This window comes from Vombatus ursinus, unplaced genomic scaffold (assembly GCF_900497805.2).
Source record: "Vombatus ursinus unplaced genomic scaffold, bare-nosed wombat genome assembly UNPS02014810.1, whole genome shotgun sequence".
NCBI classification, from domain to species: domain Eukaryota; kingdom Metazoa; phylum Chordata; class Mammalia; order Diprotodontia; family Vombatidae; genus Vombatus; species Vombatus ursinus.
In genome coordinates, this window is record NW_020954588.1 from 43,202,866 (window position 1) to 43,225,764 (window position 22,899).

At 42.0% G+C, this 22,899-nt stretch overlaps 1 protein-coding gene across 1 annotated transcript in view; it reads right to left on the reverse strand.

Moving 5' to 3' along the window:
• Positions 1 to 2,566: 2,566 nt before the first annotated feature.
• LEKR1 (leucine, glutamate and lysine rich 1) overlaps positions 2,567 to 22,899 on the reverse strand; it is a 161,485-nt gene continuing 141,152 nt past the window's right edge. Inside the window, exons 11-13 of the mRNA XM_027876148.1 lie at positions 22,124 to 22,288; positions 20,297 to 20,596; positions 2,567 to 2,959 (exon numbers count right to left, since the gene is read on the reverse strand). Of these exons, the coding sequence (XP_027731949.1) occupies positions 2,567 to 2,959; positions 20,297 to 20,596; positions 22,124 to 22,288 (858 nt within the window). The remainder of the gene's footprint in view (positions 2,960 to 20,296; positions 20,597 to 22,123; positions 22,289 to 22,899) is intronic.

Sequence of the window (22,899 nt, forward strand, 5' to 3'; positions counted from 1 at the left end):
TCTCTCTCTCTCTCTCTCTCTCTCTCTCTCTCTCTCTCTCTCTCTCTGTCTCTGTCTCTCTCTGTCTCTCTCTCTCTTTGCTTTTTGGTGAGGCAATTGGGATTAAGTGACTTGCCCAGGGCCACAAAGCTAGTAAGTGGATAATTTCTTTATATGCTCAAAATCAAGTTTGTAACCTGTGAAAATTTAAGAGACTCTATTCTCTCTTTTGGGATCCTAGGAACAGAGTCATAATGTAGGGGTAAAAACAAACAAAACCAAAACAAAGCTTAACTGAACATAGGAGAAAGTTGCCCTTGTTTATTTTCACATAATAATGAGATAATATATTTTCTTATGATAATGGGAGATGAAGTTGGACTAGGTGACTAGTCCACTATTTTTCCCCACTTTCAGTGAACAATTTTAATTTGCAGATGGAAGCTCTACCACCCTCGAGTGGAAAGAACAGAGTAAGGGAAATATGCTCACCACAAGGCAGGAGAACTGTGTCCTCACCCTAGTTCTGCCCCCTATCTATATGATCCATGTCAAGTTCTTCAACCTCTGGAGACCTCAGTTTTCTCATCTGTATGAAGATGTGTTTGTAGATTAGAAAGACAACTGCATTTTAAATCAGAGGACCTGGATTCAAATCCCAATTCTGTTCCTTGTGACAATTCACCTCGCCTCTCTGGGCCCTAGGATCTTTATCTGTAAAACAAGAGGGTGGGACTTGAAGGATCTCTGAGGTTCCTTTCTAGTTCTCAATGATATGCCTCTAAGTCTTGCTGCCCAAAGCAGGGTTTATTAGAAAATCTGTAAGGTTCCTGGCAGCTCTAAAATTCTATTACTCTTTTAGTTTAGGTCAAATGCCATTATAGTGAAAACCACTCTCTGTAAAACACAAAGGATTTCTAAACCCTAGCCAAGGGTCAGCATTCCAAATTATATTCCACCCTCCTCAAAACAAATTCTGTTATGACAAATTTGGACAGTTCCTTGTAATTCATTGCAATTAAACCCCTTTATATGATGATAGTGTTCATACCATTTCTTCTTGGAATGCCAAGGAGATGTAAGGCAGGATTATGGAAGCATTTGGTATCCCTATTTGTTGTGCTCAAGGACAAAAGAATAACTTCTTCTCAGAGGGCTCCATGTACCTTATGTGGGAATTATCAAAAGTTCTATGACTCTCTCAGACTCTGAGAGACTGGAAATGGTGTTCATTTGTTTGAGCAATTTCTTCATTTTTGTACATGGATAGGATTTATGGCACCTTCACTCATCAATAAGAATGTCACATATCATAGGCAAGTATAACAGCATATAAATGATTTATTACACATCTGTTAATATCATTCCAACCTAGGACCTTGAAGGCTAGAACTTCCTGATGCAGTAGCTAATGAAAGATTTAAAGAGAAACTTTATTTGGGAAGACAGATTCTTATCTAAGGAGAAAGGAAGAGAAAGATGAGAGACTAACAAGGGGGAGAATCTTGAAGCACACATAGAATTGAAGCAGACCTAAAATGGTTCAATTTGTCTCGTTAATACCAATCCAGTCTGAGAATAGGAAATATGAAGTACCCGGAGTCCAAAGCCAAAGATACCAACTACCTCCTCTCAACTCCTTTCTAAGTCCCTTTGACTATCTTCGGTTGATCTTCTTTTGCGATTGCTTGAGAATGTAAATTAAAACCTAAACAACGAAATATAAAATAACATTTACTGAAAACTACCTTCAAAATGTTTTGCCTACAAAAATCAAGGTCATTATTTTGTAATGTTAGTGCTCTAGCCTCTTCTACCCAGACTGCCAACCTGACTCACACAGATGCCTAGCTCCCTACCTTTATTGCTTAGCTTTAACACAACAAGGTCAACAACAGTAAAGGCTGTGGCGGCTTCCTACGTAGAGAAAGAAGGGCTTAAGGCACAGATGTGAGGCATTTCTGTGACATATCAGAACAGTGAGGATCAAGAACTCTGAAAATACTTCAGGTAAAATTCTTGGGAATTATTTATATAAGGATAAAGTGCTTTCCTTCTCTCCATGAATGATCATTCCATTAATATGATACATTTCACCTAAAAAAAAAAAAAGTACAAAGCACTATCTTGTTTAGAAGTAGAGCTCTATCTCTGCGTATTACAAGAAACAGAAAAGATTCTCTAGGTGGAAAATTTCTGCTGTGACCTCTAAGAGTGTACCTCTTTGGGTCAGACCTGCATATGTTCAGCCTGTTGGGCTACCCACTGCTTGATTTCCTGAGCAACTTTCGAGTTCAGCTCTTGGCCTCTTGGAAAATTGATCCACTGATTAGCATTTTTTTTTTCAGTCAAGCAACATGCCTTTCAATGCCCCCACGCCTTAATCTCTGAGAATCTGGTCCTCAATAAAGACAGAGAACTAACTCCCCCGGCTCAGTTTCTTTCTAAGTCCCTTCGGCTCTCTGGGGCTGATCTTCTCTCGAGATCGTTTGAGAATTTAACCTTAAACCTCCTTAACGGCCTCAAGTGAAGAGAGCCCTCGCGATGCCACGCGGAGCGGCCTACCCGGCCAGCGCCTTTGGCCTGGCTACTGCTGGCTCGGTCTCTTCTGCACGATCGCGGCTGTCCAGCTGCGCCTGCTCTCGCTGCCTGGAGCCGCCTTTGCCTTGGGAGGTCTGGGGGCAGGGAGGCCGGAGCTGCTCCCACCTGGGGACCTGTGCGCGCTCTGGGAGGCGCCTGGCAGCACGGGCATTTTGATGGCCTTTCCCGGGGCTGCGCCGGCGAGGCTTTTGCCTCCGTCGCTGACCACGGGGGCAGCCGGGGAGGTCGGGCTCCCCTGACCGAGCGAACAGCGAGCCGATGGCAAGGCCCCACGGAGCTTCTGGACTTGCAGAAGCTGCTCGCGGGCGTGGCTCAGAGCTTCGGTCAGCTGGAAGCGCTCTTCACACTCTCTCCGCACTGTTTCCTGAAGAAAGGTGTTCTGAAAATAGGAAAGAGAGAGCCCGTCTTGAGCTGTGGAGCACGGAGGGCTGGCTAATGGGCAACACTTCCCTCGGAGCCGGGGCTCTGGCCCTCTCCGCCATCCCGGAGGAGCCAGAGAGGCTCACGGGCCGAAAACCTGGACAGGGCCTCAGAAACCATCGAGGCCAGCTGCCTCCTTTCACTAAGGACAGGCAGGAGGCCCAGCGGGGCGGGTCAAGTCCCCAGGCTTTTAGTGAGCTCCTACTATGTGTCCAACATCGCACTGAGTGCTGGAAGAGGCTTGGCTGGAGTCACCCAACTGCTCTAGGAGGAGACCAGGACTAGAACCCAGATGTGCTCCTATCAGTCCTGTGCTCTTTGAGTTCTCCTGCTGCATGCCTCTGACACCGCCCTCCACTTTGCTCAAGGGAATGTGACCAAGCCATCCACCTTTAGGAAAAGTTATTGTGTCATGGAGTCCAGGGAATTGAATGCAACACAAGAAAAGTATATCTATCCATATAGGTATTACAGATGTGTATATTATGTGTGTACATGTACGTATATGTATACACACATATGCCACACATATATACATATATAAAGTTTTAACTATTCTGAGACAATGCTGTCTGGTGGAGTTAGTTCGAGGCCAATGATAAGAAATGGTCATGATTAAAAATAATATTTCACAATTTACAAAATGCTTTTCCATAGATGACCTTTCACTGAATCCTCCCAACTACAGATATAAGGCATTTCCATCCCCATTTTACTAACGAAGGAGGTAATCCACAGTGAGCGTAAGCTCAGTGACTTGTCCACTTGTTATATGACTTGCAGATGACAAATCTGGGTCTTGAGCCCAGGTCATACCAATCTTTTCACCTCCCTAGGTCTCAGTTTCCTCATCCATAAAATGACAGGGTTGGACTACATGACCTCTGAGATTGCTTCTAGCCCTACATTTATCCATGAAGGCAAAGTTCAATGGCCATTTTACATCATCCAGCTAGGTTTTTTTAAAAATTGAATTCTATTCAACTAACTTATGTTTGTGAATACAGCCAAGGCATTATAAAACTTTAGATCACAAACAGAAAAAAAATTCCTCCCTTCAATTTTTAACTGCCTAAATCTAAGGGTAATTAGCTGCTGTCAGCTGACTGAACATGCAGGAAAACGTCCTGGAAAGCTGATCCTCCACGTGTTTTGGGTCATTGCAATTGTGGTTTCAAGAGTAAATTCACGGGCTAGGCACATGTTGGATAAGATGTTCCATCTCCCGTGGTTAGGAATTGTTAGCAGCTTGTGCTCCATACCTACAATGCTCTCCATTCTCATCTCTACCTCCAAGCTTCCCTGACTTCAAGTCCAAGCTAAAATCAAAGCCTTTCCTAATCCTTCTCAATTCTCATGTCTCCCCCTGTGATTATCTCTAATTTGTTCCTGATAAAGTTGGTTTATACCCAGTTTGCGGGTTTTCTGCTTCATTAGACTGGGAGGTCCTTGAAGGCAGGAAGTGTTCTTTTTCTTTATTTGCACCCCAACACTTAGCACAGTGCCTGACACATAGTAGATAATAAATGTTTATTGACTGACTTCAATTTGAAAAAACCAGAACTGAGCAAAAATCTTGAATGGAAACACAAGAGCCAAGAGACACAGAGAAAAACAAATGCAAATGAGTAACTAGAAGGAGCTAAATAATGATGAAATGCTTACAATCTAATGGAAGAAAAGAGCTACATCCCTTTATAATCCAACTGACTCCCAAGAGAGGGAATTAAGTAGCATAGAAACACAGAGACCAGGAGTGGTGTTTCTTTTCATTTTTCTCCTTTTTTTTCTTTTTCGGTTTTAAGAGAGAAAGAGACTAGGTACATACGACCCAGAAGAAACTGAACATAATAGTATAATTCTCCAACCACTTGGGTAAGGACTTAACTATTTGACAAAAACTGATGAGAAAATTGGAAAGCAGTCTAAAAAAAATAGATTTAGATCAACATATATCAACATATCTCATATATAAAACGGGAGAGAGAGAGAAGCAAGGAAGGAAATACTCATCACGGCTATGGATAAAGGAAGAGTTTTTGACCAAACAGAGAATAGAGACTATCACAGAAGATGAAATGGACAATTTTGATTATATAAAATTGAAAAGTTTTTGTAAAAAATAAATCAATACAGTTAATGTTAGAAAGGAATCAGTCAACTGGTAAAAAAAAAAATTGCATTAAATTTCCCGAATAAAGGTCTGCTCTCTCAGATATATAGGGAATTGATTCAAATATATAAGATGAGCCATTTCCCAATGGTAAAAGGATACGAACAGGCATTTCTCAAAAGAAGAAAATTAAGCTATGAAACACCATATGAAAAAAATGCTCCAAAACATTAATAACAAGAGAAATGTAACTTAAAATAACTCTGAGGTTCCATCTTACACCCATCAGATCAGCAAAGACGACCCCAAAAATGCTGACAATTTTAGAGGGGCTATGGGAAACAGGCATACCAGGGAAGCTAGGTGGTATAGACAGAGTGCTAGAGTCAGGAAGACCTAAGTTCAAATCCTACCTCAGACATCTGTGTGAGCCTGGGTGTCTCTTAACCTCTTTGTACCTTGGTTTCTTCATCTGTAAAATGAGGGCATCTATGGTTCCTTCCAGCTTTCAATCCATGATTGCATGACCCTACCTTGCCTTGCTATTGCACTGTAAATTGTTCCAACCATTCTTGAAAATAATTTGAAATTATACCACCCAACCCTGATGAGTTAACTATGCAGACTGTATACCCCAAAGAGATCAAAGAAAGAGGGAAAGCACTCATATGTACAAAAATATTTATAACAGTAGTTTTAAACAAAACAAAAAAAACTGGAAAAATGGGTAAACAAATGACAGCATATAAAAAATAATGAACTATTTTTTTTCATAAGAAATTACAAAAGGAGTAGATTCAGAGAAATCTGGGAAAACTTTTATGAAATGATTCATAGCAGAAATGATTCAGGTGAGCAGAACTGGAAGAACAATTTATACAATGCCAATTCAAAACAACTGTGAAAGATTTGTGAACTATGATCAACGCAGTAACTAAACATGACTCTAGAGGACTGATAATGCCCAGCTCTGGGCAGAGAGGTGATAGACTAGAGGAGCAGAAAGAGGTGGCCAATGTGGCAATCTGCTTTGCTTGGCTACACTCATTTGCTACAAGAGAGGACTTTTATACACTAAGGGTAGTAATTTATATACTAAGGATGAGTAAAAGAGTAATGAAGGACTTTGAGGGGAACGCAGTGATAGCAAAACAAAAAAATACAAGAGAGTGGAAGAAAATTCAGCAGGGGACACAGACAACAAGCAGGACAGTTCTGGAACTACTAGGAAAATTTTATATATTCTTTAAAAATAAGTTGTCCATAATAGAGACCCATGACATCATATGCAATCTTTTTTTTTCTTTTTAGGCAATTAGGGTTAAGTGGCTTGCCCAGGGTCACACAATTAGTGTCAAGTGTTTGGTCTGAGGCCAGATTTGAACTCAAGGCCTCCTGACTTCAGGGCTGGTGCTCTATCCACTGCACCACCTAGCCGCCCCACATGCAATCTTTCTGTTCTAGTCCTTATAAAAGGAACTGTTCATATGTGTTGATATTTGTCAAGTTTACATGAGAACAGTAATGAATTTTAAAAAAAAGACTTAGGGAAATGTTTTTGCATAGTGAGTGGATCTGCTGTGGTAAACTTATGAGAGCTCCTGGCTAAGAGTGTCACAGGATGGGCAGGCATGAAGGGGTTGAAAACTCTATCATTCAAGGACTTAACCATATCCACATGACCTCAAATCCATTGGACTGTTGTAGTGACTGTGGAACTTTATGCTATAATTTTCTCCCTCTTTGGTCCCTCCCCCTCACTGGGGATCATTCACATTTGGGTGGCAATTGGAAGAGACAGAGAAGGAACCAATGAGACTTGACAGTCAAATTGGGAGGGGGCTGCCATAGAGGTTTCAAGCTCAGGGATGAGCCTCTAATTTCTGGGAACTGTTTTTGAATCCACTTCCTCTGTGCCATAAGAAATATCTAGTACCACTGAGCAGCTGGAAATACCTACCAGCAACAGGGGAGAGGCAATATTGTTGTCAGTAACTGGTAAGACATAAGATAGTGCCCAGATTGTTCAGACTAGAGCAAGAAAGGAAATCAATGGCTGAGTCCACATTGGTATTGGCAGCATTGGAGAAGTTTGCTAATTACTATATTGGGGAGGTCGACTCTCAAGTTGGACATGAATGGCTGCTAGAACCTTGAATTGTATTGAAAAATTCCTGAGTTTGGGCCATAGCTACAATTGTTTAAAGTCTGCTTAACTGCAGAAGCTATAGGGATATGGTGGACATTCCATTATTTATTGTATGATCCCTTTTCACTGTAGCTCAAAAGTAAAAATACTGGAAAGAGTATCCAAGCATAACTATTTGTTTGCATGGATGGCTAAGTCCATTATGCTGAGGTCACATGACTAAGGCTCTGAGAAACACAGAAGATTCAAAAAAGAGGTAGGGCTGCTGGTAGGTGGGGCTAAAGAGCAATTTTCTAATTGAGTGAATTCATACTAACCAAACAAGATGAATGTAGGCACCCAGGGAAATTCGGAGTTGGAAGATAGGAGGTACTCAGTCTCTACGAACCAAACAGATCTTGGTATTTACCCAGAAAATCCCCTCAATGAGTAGAAACACATAATCAGTAGGGTGGAGGCTTCCTATATACTCGGCTTTTTGGGAAACAGGATCAGGTTAGTGGCTAATAATGCCTCCTGGTGGCTAAATTTACAAGAGACAGTGAGAATTTGATACAATACAGAGTTGGTCATCAAAATAATGAGATGAGAACTATGGCATTTTAGGTCAGACAGTTGTAGTTATTTGTGTACAAAATAAACTGGATGTTGGAGATAAAGTAAGGAGCTATAGTTCATATACACTATTAAAGCTTAAAATTGTAGAATTTTGGAACACCTCATATAAGAAAACCTACATACTTGTCCCTGTTCCAGATTAACAAATCTATTCATTCAAGGTAAGCAAGGAGGCAAATTTGACCTCATTAAGATCACAAAGATATTGACCAGAATATATAATATAACATGATATGTGATATATACCACTGGAAGGGTTTACCTTAATTTCAAAGAAATGAAGTTAGTAAAATGGAATGAGGATAAAATAGTGTTGAATATTAAGGGAACAGACTCCTCTAAGGAAATCCAGGAATCAGAGGCAGGGGATGGGCAGAGAGCACAGTAGAAAGCATCTGAGTTAAAATTAAGGGGGGCAGAAACAAAAGTGATATTGTCATCAGAATATACCAAAGACAATGAGGAGAGAAAGAAGAAATGTATGTGGGGTCACAAGCCTGTCCTGGAGGATAGACAGTAGGGGTGGGATATTCCAATTACACAGATATCTTCTAGAACAGAGGTTCTTAATCCTTGTTGGGTCATGGACCTCTTGAGTTGTCTGGAGAAGCTAGTAGACCCCTTCTCAGAAGAATGCCTTTAAATGTATAAAATAAAATATGTATGGTTACAAAGGAAACCAATTACACCAAAATAGTTTAGAATGTTAAAAAAAAAACATGGACCTCAGGTTAAGAATTTGTGTTAGATAGATATTTAGATCTCTCTCTCTCTCTGTCTCTCTGTCTCTCTCCCCCTCCTTCCCTCCCTCCCTCCTATTTTCCTTCTCTCTCTCAAACACAAAGTAGCTGATGATTTTTGGCTTGCCTTAAGGATAATTTTAGCCTTCTAAATAAAGGTGCATCATTAGGAATTTCAATTCTGGATCATTAATCATAGATTTTGAATTGGAAGGGACCTTAGAGATTACCTAGTCCAACCCCCTAATTTGATAGAAAAAAAAAACTGAGCTTCTGAGAGTAGAAATAACTTGCCCAAGGTCACAGGTAAATGGCAGAGGTAGAATCTGAACCCAAATCCAAAGTCCTTACCATTGCACCACTCTCTCCTACAGGCTCTAACCAAGGAAAAGGAATCTGTTTGGGGATGGAAATAGTATAAGCCTTGGGAAGAAACTATGACTGATGAGAGGAAAGCCAGGCATAGTTTGACATACACCTCAAATTTTGGGATAGTAGATTTCAAAGAGTTCAGAGAAGAGCCGAGCAGGATCCAATGGACTAAAATTATACAGGGAAAATCAGCCTAAGAGGGATGGGAAACATCAATAAACAAAACTCCGAAGACAGAAAGAAAAACAATTAGGAAAAGAAAAAGGGATTTTTTTGTCTGTTTTTAAGAAAGAAGCTAGTGTGAATGCATAGGAGACTCACTGACCAATTTATGGAGGGCAAGGGCAAGTCACAGAGTGCCATTTTTGTCCTTTAACCCACACCCCCCTTCCAGAATATGATGCCTATCATTTGGTTGGTGCTTAATAGATGAGATGAGTTAAAAGCTTGTCACAGCCCTGTAAGAAGAGTGTCCAGAGGACTCAAGTTCAGAATCTGTGGAGGCTTCCAAGGAAAACCAAGGATAATGAAAAGGCTTTTTTCCAGCTATACCAGGGGAGAGGTGCATTGCTTGGAGTGATTGGGACAATGAGAACTGCTCATTCTAATTTTGCTCCTGTTTTCTCTTCCAAGAAGAAAGATCTTTGGACTGGAGAGAACACAATAAAAATGGCCAATAGGGAGTTGATACCAAAGATAAGGAGATAATAAGGGAACAATTAGCTGCCCTTAAGTTCAATCGATGGATGACATCCAATAAAGCTAAAAGGACTGGGAGATGTGATTGCTGAGCCACAGTTATTAATTTTTTAAAGGTTATGAGTTATAGGAGAAGGATTACAGGCCTGGAAAAGCACTAATAGTGTCCTGATTGTCAAAAAGTGAAGAGAAGAGATTCTTCAAACTATACACTAGTGAGGTTGACTTTGATTCCTGGCAAAATTCTAGATGATACTCTAAATGTCTAGAAATGTCTAGAAAAAGAAGTAGTGATCAAAGAAATCCATAATGGTTTCATCAAGAAGTCTTGCTAGACTAACCTTATTTCCTTTTTTTTTTTTTAATTAATAGGGTTACCAGACTGGTACATTGGGGCATGTTGTGAATGAAGTTTATCTACTTGTTAATAGAGCAATTCATAAAGTCTTTCATGCAATTTTAGTGGAAAAGAAGGAGACAAACTAGAAAAGTATAATTAGACAGATTTGGAAATGGTTGAATGACTGAACTCAGAAAGTGGCTATTAATGGGTCAAGGTCAACTTGGAAGGAAGTTTCTAGAGGAGTGTCTTGGGATCCATCCTCGGCCCTGTGCTGTTTGCCATTTTTATAAACGACTTAGATGAAGGCAGAGATGCAATTCTCATGCTTTCATAAACTGCCTCAAGTCTCTCTCCACTCCAGTCCATCCTCCACTCATCTGGCAAATTCTTCTTCTAAAGAACAGGTCTGACAATGTCATTCCCTTATTAATAAACTCCAGTGGCTTCTTATTACCTCCAGGATCAAATATCAAATCCACTGGCTTTTAAAATCCTTCATAACCTGGCCCCTTCCTACCTTTCCAGTCTTCTCACACCATATTCCGCCACACATTCTCTGTGACCCAGTGACACTGGCCGTTCCTTCAGCAAGACACTCTATCTCTTGTAGACTTTTTTTTTAAGGCAATTGGGGTTAAGTGACTTGCCCAGGGTCACACAGCTAGTAAGTACCAAGTGTTTGTTTGGTCTGAGGTTGCATTTGAACTCAGGTCCTCCTGACTTCAGGGCCAGCGCTCTATCCACTGCACCACCTAGCTGCCCAACACTATCTCTTGACTTGGCGCATTTTCACTGGCTGTCCCCCAGGGCTAGAATGACGTCTCTCTTCATTGCTATCTCTTGACTTCCTGGCTTCCTTCAAGTCCCAGCTAAAATCCCACCTCATACAAGAAGCCTTTCCAGATTCCCTCAATATGGTACCGCCTTTCCTCTAAGATTATTTCTAATTTATCTGGCGTCTATCTTGTTTGTGCATGGTTGGCATGTTGTCATACCATTAGACTATGAGCCTTCGTGATAGCAGGGAGAGTCCTCTGCCTTTCTTTGTATCCCTAGCACTTAGCACCATGCCTGGCACATAGAAGGCTCTTACACATTTGTTGACTTGACTTACCAAAATTTATAGATGATGCAGTGTGAGGAGGGAGAGCCGATACACGGGATAGCAGTCAAGAACTAAAACAATTTCTCGAGCTAGAGGTGAATGATGATGGCCGTTCAAAGGGAGAAATGTGAACTCTTACACCGGCATACAGAAAATCAATTGTACATGTACCACATGGGGGTGGGGGGGAGCATGGCTAAACAATAGTTCAGATGAAAAAGACCTTCGGGTTTTAGTAGACTAAATTCACTAGGAGTTAACTGAGTAATATGACAGCTAAAAAAAGATTCTGCATTCCTAGGCTTCAGTGACAGAAATAGAGTCCAGACAGAGGGCAGGGAGAGGCCTGTCCTACTCTGCTTGGGTCAGAACACATTGGGAACATTGTATTCCTTCCTAGGTACCACATTTTAAGAAGGACGCTAATAAAATCTGTAGGAAGGCTATCAGGGTAATGCTGCCAGCAGTGGTTAGTAGTCATCCAGATGCCACTTTAAAAGAAACTAGAAGCTGGGACTGTCTGGGCCTTACTTTCCTCATATGTAAAATAAGAGCATTGGGCTAAATGACCCTGAAGGTCCCTCTCAACTCTAGATGTGATTCCACCATCAATCTGATGCATTGGGCCTCACCCTACATGGGGACCTTCTGGGTGTTGGGTTTTCTTTGTTCTCAACACAGGAGGTTTTAGCACCATTAGAAAAGCATGACGATGACCAGGGTGGTGGGGGACTCAAAACTATGACATATGTTGATAATAAGTTGAAGGGCCTAGTGATGTAGCACTTGAAAAATCAGATATGGGTGATGTGATTAGTGTCCTTGGGTAACTGAACTGAAGGGTTGCCATGTGAAGAATGATTTGATTCATTCAGGTTGGTTCGAATGGGTGACCATCCTGGAGGGAAAACTGGATGACCACCTCTCAGAGTGCAGATGGGAGAATTTTTGTCTCTGGACTTGGACGATGAGAGCCCTTCTGAACTCTGAATTTGTCAGCAGGCTCCCTCCCTTCCTTCTCAATTCCCGAAAACCCTTTAGAAAACACTTGAATTTAATATTTCATTAACAGATAAGCACGCAAAATAACATTTGCTTGATTTCCTATCACACCATAGTAATAAGAAGCATTCTAAAATGTTCATATGGTTCTGCCCAAGTTTTCTCAAATGTGATAATATAAGCTTCCTATGAAAAGAAAGCCTCTCACTTTGTTCTCTGTCTACCATTTAAATCCATTAGCAAAGCCTGATCCTAATATCTAGGACGTCCTGGCCCAACACTTGACATGATTCGACCCAAGGGACTAGGTAGAAATGAAACGAAAAGTCCCTCAGTTAAGACAGTTAATTTCACTCTAACACGCAAAGATGACCAAGAGCAGCTAACAAACACTGGGGTCAGTGAATCAGCGACAACAAGAGTAAGTGGAATGACGTTGTCAAATGAAGTGAAGGTTAACGCGTTGGTAAGAGCTCTCATTGAAGGAAAAGGCAAATTCACTCAATGAACCAAAGTCGAGTCTCAAAAGGAAATAATAGAACTATGCAGAAATTCATGCAGAACAAAGCACTGGAGTTATTCCAGGCAAGTGACATTCCAATCCAGGTACAAAGTGAAGAGGCTGCGAGAATCAGAAATTGTGTCAATACAGAGCTCCAGTGACCAAGGTGGGCCTTTGCTGCCAATAGGACTCAGAGTCAGACTTGGATGGTGAGAATAGCTGTCCTCGGAAGAAGGCCCGCTGCTCTGCAATTCATTCTTCAAGGTCATTAGTTTTCAGGGCAAAAAATTAGTCCTACTTCATCTATTCCTTCTTGGAACCAGGAGGTCCCTCTGAACTGAAGACTTAAGGGCTGAGAAAGTTGGTCACACCCAGTTCTGTTCCCGTCTCTCACTGCTGGAATGAAAGCAGATGAAAAGCCCTTTGCGTCCCTGCCTTTGTTTCTTCTAAAAATTGGAGACTGTAACTCAGTTGTGCCTCTCAGGAAGTCTCTAGGGCTATAATTCATCCTGTCTTGAAAAGCAATAGGAAGAGGAAAATTTTAGGCTCATACCAGAGAGAATTCAGGGCTGGGGCTGAGCTTGGCAATGGGACATGACCATGGGACACGAGAACTAGATGGCTGCAGCTTCTACATGCCTCAGTGGGCTCATTCCATGATGAGTGGGAGAGAGCTAGCTTCTCCTCACACAAACTGCTTATCTTCCCAGGCAAGGAGATAACCTGGTCTTAAAAACTGCCAGAGTCATTTCTGGGCAGAATGAGCCAGATTATGTTCAATGCAGCTTATGAAATTAACAGCTTAAAAAAGTGAGATTGACAGTATCCAAATTCTTCAGTGCATTTAAGATCTTTAAAAAAAAAAAACCTATGGTGAGTTTAGCTTAGTAAAAGGCTGTCATCTAAATTAGAAATCAAAACCAAAGATAACCATTAAATTCATTTCTGAACCTTGAATTAACCTTGGGTAATTTGAAAACATAAATGCTTAAAATGATGGGACATTTGTTATTCTTCAAAGAAACAAAAGGTATTGATATGTGTCTATCTTCTATTGTTGTCCTAAACCTGTGATTTTATTGCCAGAGTGAAATCCCCTCACTGATGCTGATTTGCAACTTGTACTAGCATTGCCTGAGATGGTGACAGGTTACGTGACTCAACTTGGGTCACGCTGCTAGTATGTGTCCAAGGTAGGACTTGAACTCAGGGCTTTCTGTCTGCAAAGCCAGCCCATGACCCACCATGCTATTCTGCTTCTCAAGATGCATCTCTACGGCTGGGGCTCTTAACCCAGGGTCCATTAAAAAAATGAACTAGGAACACATTTTGGTGACTGTATTTCAATATAATTGGTTTCCTCTGTAATTCTATGGATTTTATACATTTATAAATATGATTCTGAAAAAGGGTTTATATATGTCACCAGATTGCCAAAGGACTCCAAGACATTGAAAAAAAGGTCAAGAACATTTTGGAAATGTTTACAACCAGTAAATTGAATTTAATTTCAAGGCCACTAAGTCATTTTTTTCCCCAAAAGGGGGATTCCCTGTAATTTGATAACCCTAGAATCACTTTTAACCCATAAATCCAGGGCAAGGAGTTATTGAGAAGGGTCCCTGCTTTTGAAGGCCCCCAACACCTCCAGGCTGTTTTGGAAAGAACTAGGTCTGGGTTTATGTTTAAAATGAGGACCATGTTTGACATGTTTAAATGTAATTTAATTTCATTCCAACCAGAAAGGTTATAACAATTATTTAGAAGAAAAATTACAGATAAATGTCAAAAGGAAGATAAAGGATTTTTCCAACTGTCCAAGATTTTTCCATACTCACTGCAGGTGTGAGGGGTTTTTTTTTCCTGTAGAAAGCTGTTATTTTCAATCAAAAAAATGAGGTGAGAAAAGAGAAGAAGCTTTCGGAGCAACTTTATCATTCTGAAGGTGAGAATCTGATTCGTGGGGGGAAGCATCTGGAGCATGTGAACTGGGAGGGCTGAGCCAGGAAGGAAATCCTCCAGCTTCTTAGCCTCGATCCATTCTTTGGAATCAGGCTGGCCCTCTGAACTCATGGCAGGGCCAGCAGTGGGGAACTCCCAGCTTTATCCTTGTCTCTGTCACTGACAGGCACCAGGAAAATCTGTGAAAGTCCTTCCAACAGCCATGTCTGGTTTTCTTCTTCCACAAAATGAGGAATCATAAAACCTAGCTTTGCCAAACAGAAAGATTCTGTGGTGATAATTAATCAAAACCTTAAAGATAAAAAAAAATCATAAAATGGTACACTCAGAGCATAGAGAGCATCCCTATTTACCATAGCAACAGGTCACAGATTGGCTTAGGGAAAGCACCCCCAGGCTAATGCCAACTGGAAAGTTACGTAGCCTACTTATTCAGAGCTCCCTGGACCAGTCATGGAAGATTGGAAGTCACAAAAGAAATGGTCCACTTGGGACAGTTGGAAAGATGGACAGTGTGGAAGGCTCTAGGAAACGGAACCCGCCAAGAGTTGATTCTCTAGAAAAGGCTGAGGCATCATATCAGAAATAGGTTTTACAAGACTGAGGGTGGGGTTCTTTCAGGCCCTACCAACCGAACTGTAGAACTGTACCAGATGTACTATAGAGTGACTTGTGCCGTTTTAAAGAAATCTCATGGAATTAGAGAGCTGGGTAAAACCTTAGAACTCATCTAGTCCAATCTCCTCATTTTACAGATAAGAAAACTGAGGCTCAGAGAGATGAAATGACTTTTCCATGGTCATGCAGGTGGTTAGTGGGAGCGTCAGAACTCGAACTCAGGTCTTCTGACTGCAATCACAGCCCTCAACACTGCATCACCTTGCTTCTCTACTTGGTCGGTCTGATCACGACCACAGCATAGCTCACCGAAAGTGGAAAAGCAACGAAAAATGGGATTCAGTGTCAAAGGAAGGCAAAAGAGAAGGAGGAGGCTAAAGGAGGATGGGAGGAGAAAACTCTTGGGAATCTGGTTGGGTTCCCCTGCTTTAGAAAGTCTGGGTGCTCAACCGATGGGTCTATGAACCCAGACTCAAGGCAGAATGCAAAAATGGAATAATGATGTCTCAGAGGCTATTTTTTAAATGGTGTGAGCAGCGTATACCATGACAACAAACAAAAAACAAAACCCCAACAAAAGTCCCTGCCCTCAAGGAGCTTACATTCTATTGTTTTTGTCACAAAGACACTGTCATATTGAAAGCACACGGATCCTATGTTTTATACTGCTCTGGTTCCTCTGGCCCTAAGACCCATCTTCTCCTCCCCTCCCAGGCGTAAGCTCAAGACCAAGGATGCCCATGTGCTCCAAATCTGCCACTTTCCTTGGGGTCCCATCAGCCTCATTTGAAGATTTCTTGAGTAAGCAGCCCCATACGCCCTTGCCTCCTCCATGATAATCCCCAGTAATAGTTTCCCAACCACAGAGCTCCTGCCTGCAGTGATTAAGTTGCAGAAATTCTCTCTTTTCCTCTCAAGAATCAATCATCCATTTTTATTTCAACCCATTGCAGTGGGGGAATTAGCCGATGAGGCCCCATCATTAGGGCAGGCACAATATTCTCTTCCCGGGTTTATCAGTGTGGGGGGATTGGTGAGCTTATTTTTAGGCATGCAAAATACCTGGGGCCTTCTCATTATGATGTCCCAATACCTTAAAATTATTAAGGTATTAATACCTCAACTCCTCAGCTCCAGAGCCCTATGAGCCAACATTAGGGGCAAACTGCCTTTTGTGCTAACAATTAAACCTTGTACGTTCATACTGTGCTTTAGATATTTCTTCATTTGTAAAAGCAGAGCATTGGACAAGGTAAAGAGTTGGGACTCAAGGATCAAATATTTCCCTGTCAAGGGCCTCCCTCCTCTACAGCCTCAGGATTCTCCTCTTCATCCTTCTCATCTCTCATGTGGTACTTCTGGCTAGTTTTTCTCCTGACTTTTACACATTCAGAGACATCAGCATTTCTATCTTCCCAAGGTCATGGGTTCTTTGTCCCTCCTTTCTCCCACAAGCTCATTCTTTGGAGCCATCATTGTGTGCTCATTTTCCTATAATTTTGGCCAAGTGCTTCCAAAAGTTCTCTGCTAGGATGTATTCCAGTACTCCAGGGTCTTCTCCACAAAGCCTTTTCTCAGGTAGGGCCAGCATCTCCTGCCTCGAAACGATCTTGCCCTGAACCTTCATAGCGTTTCCGGTTTGCCTTAATTCTTCCATTTCCTGGAATCACAAACATGTTTTTATTGTTCTCAAACTCTCCTTTAGCAAGTCCTGTTTGAGGAGCACAAACCTTGCTGCTTGTCCATAACTGTCCTGGTGTCCTCGGCCTTCCTGGCCTGCTCTGCTGCCTTCTTTGCGAGGTTGCTTAGTCCTTGTTATCCAGTCTTCTCTATACTGGTCTTTTCGGGGGCAGGTAAAATCATCCACACCTCTTCCCCAGGGGCAGATGCATGGGCTGATTTCCAAGAGTACCTTCTTATACACGTCACAGGGCCCAGAGAAAGTCTCCACTGGGGGCTTCATATAACTCACGGCAGGCACAGCAAAGTGCAGTTGAGTGCATATGGCACTGGACTTGCAGTTAGGAAGGCAAGGGTTCAAATCCTGCCCCATGTGACTCTGGACAAGCTACATAAGCCATTAGTGTTCTCAGTTGTAACAGAGAGATAGATGACAGCCCCTACCTCATAGGACTCTTGTGAGAATCCAATGACATAGTCTGGGTAGGGCCATTTGGGATAGGATGGAGCTGGGCCTGTGGTTTCACTGGCCTAGGGAATTCCTAACAAGAAAATTCCTTCTACCAATACTGATTGACACCTTCTCTGCACCTTAAGAGAGCTACCTGGCATACTGAGAGGCGTGACTTGCCCGGGGCCACACAGCCAGGATGGGTCAGGAGCCAAACTGGAACCCGGGGCTTCTTAACTCCTAGATCAGCTGGGTCTCTATCAACTACAACATGGTGCTTCTGCTGAAGAGCCTGAAACCTAGATAAATGTGAGCTACTCTTCTTTGATATTAATGTATTTTTCTTTTCTTCTATATAGTATATGCATACATAAATATACACATAAATATGTATATGTATATATGTGTGTATATGTATGTAAGTATGCATGTATATATGTGGGTATGTATGTATGTATATTTAGACTTCCACTGACTTTTCTTCAGCTGGCTATAGCTGTTGTATCCTTAAGCAATTCCCTATTTAATCTTTATGTGTTGTTAATTTATTAGTCCTGTAAGATTTCCTTAGAGCTGTCTTTCTTTCCTTTCATCCAGAGAAAACCATAGCCGAGAGAGAATAACTTGTCTAAGAGCGGGATTTGAGTTCTGACCACGAAAGCCGCTGACTTTTCCCTTGATTCATTTCTCTTATTAATCCCCTGCTTCCCTTTGCAAAGTTATTTCACTGGAACTTCAGTAAGAGTCCTCAGCATCTCTCTCTCATCTTCCTCCTGTCTTCCTAACTATGGGACCTCTTTTCCTTTGCCTTTTCCCCCTTCATCTTCAGTATTTCTCTCTCACCTTCCCCATTTCTTCCTGGAGCTTCCCCCAATCTCGACACTCCTCTGGGCCAGTATGAGCAGGTCCAGGGCTGCAGGTGGCTGAGAGCCGGCCCCCTCTCCTTTTATTGTGCCATGCTCTTACGCTTTTGATAAGACAATGACTTTCTCCTCCTCAGAGGTTACAGGAAGCCTCTTCTGGCATGAAGAAGTGCTGTGTCCTCCACCACTGAGATGCATTTCCTGCTTCTGGATTATTATCCCAAGATGACTTCCTGAGGCACCTCTAGAGCTTAGCTGTTCCCTAAACCGGCCAGAAGCTTTCTCTACCTTTTAATGAAAAGCAGCTGGTGCACAATCATCCCACTCTCCCCTTGTCCTAGTTCTTGTTCACTTCTATGCCCCTTCTTCTGGTCCAAACCCCAATCCAGGGGGCTGCTTGACTGGGACCATGAATACATCCTAACACCCAGCTCGCCTCTCCTACTTCTACTGTTTCATCCCCCACCCCCAGCTCCCTAATCATTGACAGCGGAATCACCATTGGGTTACACAGACTCTAAAATAAAGACAATTCCTCTGTTGATCAGAGCTGCAGATGTCCCCTTAGTCCCAAGATTTAGAGGCCTGCAAAGATGTCCCTTAAATTCATCTCAAGTAAATTGATGAGTGGGAGCTCTGTATCACATAGACCCTTTCTAGAAAGCTGCCTTCAGAATTTACGAAACAAAATTTCACAAGGAATCCTCCCTGGTAGGGTCCCCTGGCTGTCCTCCCATCTCCATTCAGTCTACCCAGGGCCTCTTTTCCTCTGTCTTCTCCTGCAACCGTTATGAAAGCAAACACAGACAAAGCCTCCGTATGGGTTTGCTTTCCTTTCCCCACTGCTCTTCCCACTGTACAGTCCTGCCCTGAGTCCAGTCTGTTCCTGTCCATCGCCAGCCCACTCTCCCCTGTCCCTCTTTGCTCCTCTGTTCACCGCTGAGAGCTGGTCCTCACCACACCCTTTCTGAAGGCTGGACGAACAAGTTCAGAGCCAGGCTCATCCTGATCCCCAGAGGTCAGCTGTTACTATTGCTCTCCTCGGAGGTCTCTCCTGTACCCCAGTCTCCCCCCCATGCCCCCCACCCACCTCTGATACCTTTGGCACCTTCTCATGGGCCTTCATCTCCTGGGCTCCACTGATTCATTCTTCCCCCTCTTTCCCTCACATGAGTGAAGCTCATCTGAGCCTCATGATCCCATGGTGAGAGAGTTAGGACAGGCATGATTGCCCCACTTTACAGATGAAGAGACGAGGCCCACAGAGATGCAGTGACTTGTCCAGAGAAGGATCTGAACTAGAAACCTGGCCTTCTGACGCTCAGCCCAAGATTCTCTCCACCGCGACAGCTGCCTCCTGTTGCTTTCATCAGTTTAGATTATTTTCAGGTGTCCTTCAGTGACTGGCCACCTTTTTATTTATTTTGCCTAATAATCTGAAGATAGACACATTTTCTTTCCTTTTTGTCTTTTCTTAACCACCTCGTACTACAATTACTAAGAGTGTCCATCTCTGTGAAAACATCACACAGTTTACATCCAATTGACATTCAAAGTCTTCTTCCATCCTCCATCCATTAGCATTCCTTTGGAGCTCACACAGTTCCCCCAATATGATCAAATTTTCCAAATGCAATAGTTTTCATGATTAAAGTGCTTAGTAATTGACCAACATTTCTAAACATCTTAGAAATCTAGCATCATGAGAAATTTATATTGTGAAAAGAACTAGACATTTTCATAATTAAAGTTATTCAGTTAGCCAAACCAAGATGTAACCATGGCCAAAATGATAAAAAAAAAACAAAAACAAAAACAAACAAACAAACAAACAAAAAACTAAAAAGCGAATTCCTTAACAATTCAGGTTGACAGAAAGGTTCACTACTAAAGGAAAATTACATAAAATACATATGGCAAAGGGTTTTTGAAAGGATCACAATCATCCCAAACAATCCTTTGGCAACTTTGGAGTCAGAGGCAGTGCTGGGATTCGAACCCGCGCCTCCTCTGCCGCCATCCAGGGCTTTTCCTCAGCACATCTCACATTCAACATTCCAATCACCGACTCACTCTTACCTCCTCCTGGGCCTGATTAAGCTGCTGCATGAGCTGGGTCTGTTCCTGGGTGACTTTTTCTAATTCATCTGACTTCTGCTTTATCTCCTTCCTCAAATCCTCAGAAATGGAGTTGGAGTTGTCCATCTCCTTCCTCAGGCGGCATTCAAATTCTGCAACCAAAACCTTGAGGCTCTGGATCTCCTCTTCTTTCAATGCTGTTTTTTCAGTAAGTTTCATCTGGGTTTCTTGGAGCTTCCTCTCTAGAGTGGCAATTTCCATCCTCAGGTTGTTGGTAGCATTGGCTATTAAGTCAGTCATCTAGAAGGTAAAGTCATGTTAGTATGCAGGCCACAGATGCTGGAGGACAACAGATTGCTTATTTATATTCTTATAACAGGTTTATAAAAACTAATGCATTAAATTATTTTGACTGTATAAAAAACAAATAAACTATGGTTTCTTTCTATAGGTTTAAATTTTACCCCCTAAAATGCTGTCAAGTAAAAACTAATTTAGTCTTTAAGAAAATTCTCTAAATCATTGTGATTGACCTTGTGCAGATTTTGAAAAGAGCAGTCCAGGACTGAACCAGTTGACCACAAAAATATTTCTTGGGTCTATTTGATTTTCAGTAGCTATCGTTACACTTTGTATACTTAATAAATGGTCTTTGAATGAATGTTGAACAAAAGAATTTGACTGCATTCCTGGAGTCATGTCCCTGCCCTAGAGTTTGGTCATCCTAGTTGAGGGCCAGAGTTCAATGTCATGGCCAATAGTAGCTCTTATATATGTCACAATTATCCACCTTAAGGAGGATACCAAACCATTATATACCATCTTGGAACCTTGGGTATCCACATTATTTTGTCATAATGTCGTCTAGATGAAAGCTAAATTTTGGGGAAGCTTGCACAAGTATTATTTGAGTTTGAAATCTCCTACTGTATTGTAAAGCAATGGTTCGTAGATTTTATGGTCCACAGTCCACTTTCAAGGAGAAAAAAAAGAGAATCAAACAACCTGTATCTTCTGCTAAACAATGGGGGGAAATCATACTCAAGCTGCTCCTGATGAAGTACCAATAAGGAAATCCTAATTATTATAAATGAATACCATGCAAGGCATAGATATTTTTGTATTACAAGTGTTAACTAATATGAGCCCACAAATCACCTGGAAAATCTCCATGAATAATTAGCAGTCCCCAAAGAACACGTGAAGAAACACTGCTCTAGAAAACTGTCCAGCCAAAATTTGTGCCAAATGTGAAATTCACATAAAAAAGCTATTCACCACAGCTGGTGTTTTTTACTGATGCACTATTAATAACTTATAAATAAGTAAATCAACTTCCAATTGTGCCCACGTCATCTGCAGATCACAATAGGCATGATCAGGTCTCTGGCAAAAGTTGGACAAGATGAATATAGTTCTGGCCCTAATCAATCTATGCTTATCCTCCACCAGTATTTGTCATTGGTATCAATGGATAATTGAGTTAAATGTCATATAAGACTGACAATCACAATTTGCTTGAGGTTTCAGGCCAGATTTATGCTCTTATGTTAACCGTCCCTCCTCAGCTATTCAAGGTCTGACGTCTAGGCTGTTCTTACCTGTGGGAATGCCTTAACTCAGAGCAAATGCAGCCCTCAAGGTCAGGTTGGGATGGTCATCCTTCTACCATCCTACCCTTCTCTTATTCCTTCCCTTACCTGAGTAGAGCTTGGCTGCTGACCTTATGCACCAAACGCTGAGCCCAGCAGGCAGGAGAGGCAGCCCACCCTTTGCCCTCGGCCCTTCACCTCCCCCTAGCCAATGACCAGCCTCTGTGCTACAAACCTTCTTCTGAAGCTTCTCCTGCTCATTCTGATATTGTTTTATCACTTCTTGGTGTTTTTCCTTTTCAATGGCAAGTTCCAGTTTAGCTTCTTCCTTCAGCCGAAAAGCTTGCTCTTGGCACTCAGCTTGGTGTCGCATTCGCTCTTTATTGAGTTCAGATTCAAGCTGGAAAGTAGAGTTCAGCACACATACACACAGAGAGCCAAACAAGGACATGGAAATTATTTATGCAAATATTATTTATACAAATGTTATTACCTATTGAACAGTAAAAAGAAAAATGGTGTCAAGGAATGTTAAAGCGGGAACCTGAGAGGAATAACCAAGGCAGGATCTTTGCACCAAAGAGGAGCTTAGAATTCTGCCAGCTGGCTGATAGGGACAGAGTCCTGCAGCATCAATGCTTGCACAGGCCCCAAACCAGGGCAAGAACCTGCAGAGCTCAGACCAGGGGACAATAAACAGCCTTTGCTCTGGATCAGACCTCTTTGGAAGCACGGAAAGTTTTCATGTCCCGAGGCCATTCCTGAGATCCTAGCGTGGCATAACACCCAATACTCCAAGAAAACAGTCCCAGGACCTGCCAGACCGTTCCTCCAGGACTGCACGGAGTCAAGCCCTCATATCAAGGGCAAAGTCGGAGGCTGAAAGAATGAGCAAACAAACAAGAAGATGAAACCACCATATTGAGCTAGTGGGACAACAGGGATGTTCAAGACCCAATTACAGAAGAGAATGACTCCAAAACATCTGCAGGCAAAGAGAATGACTCCAAA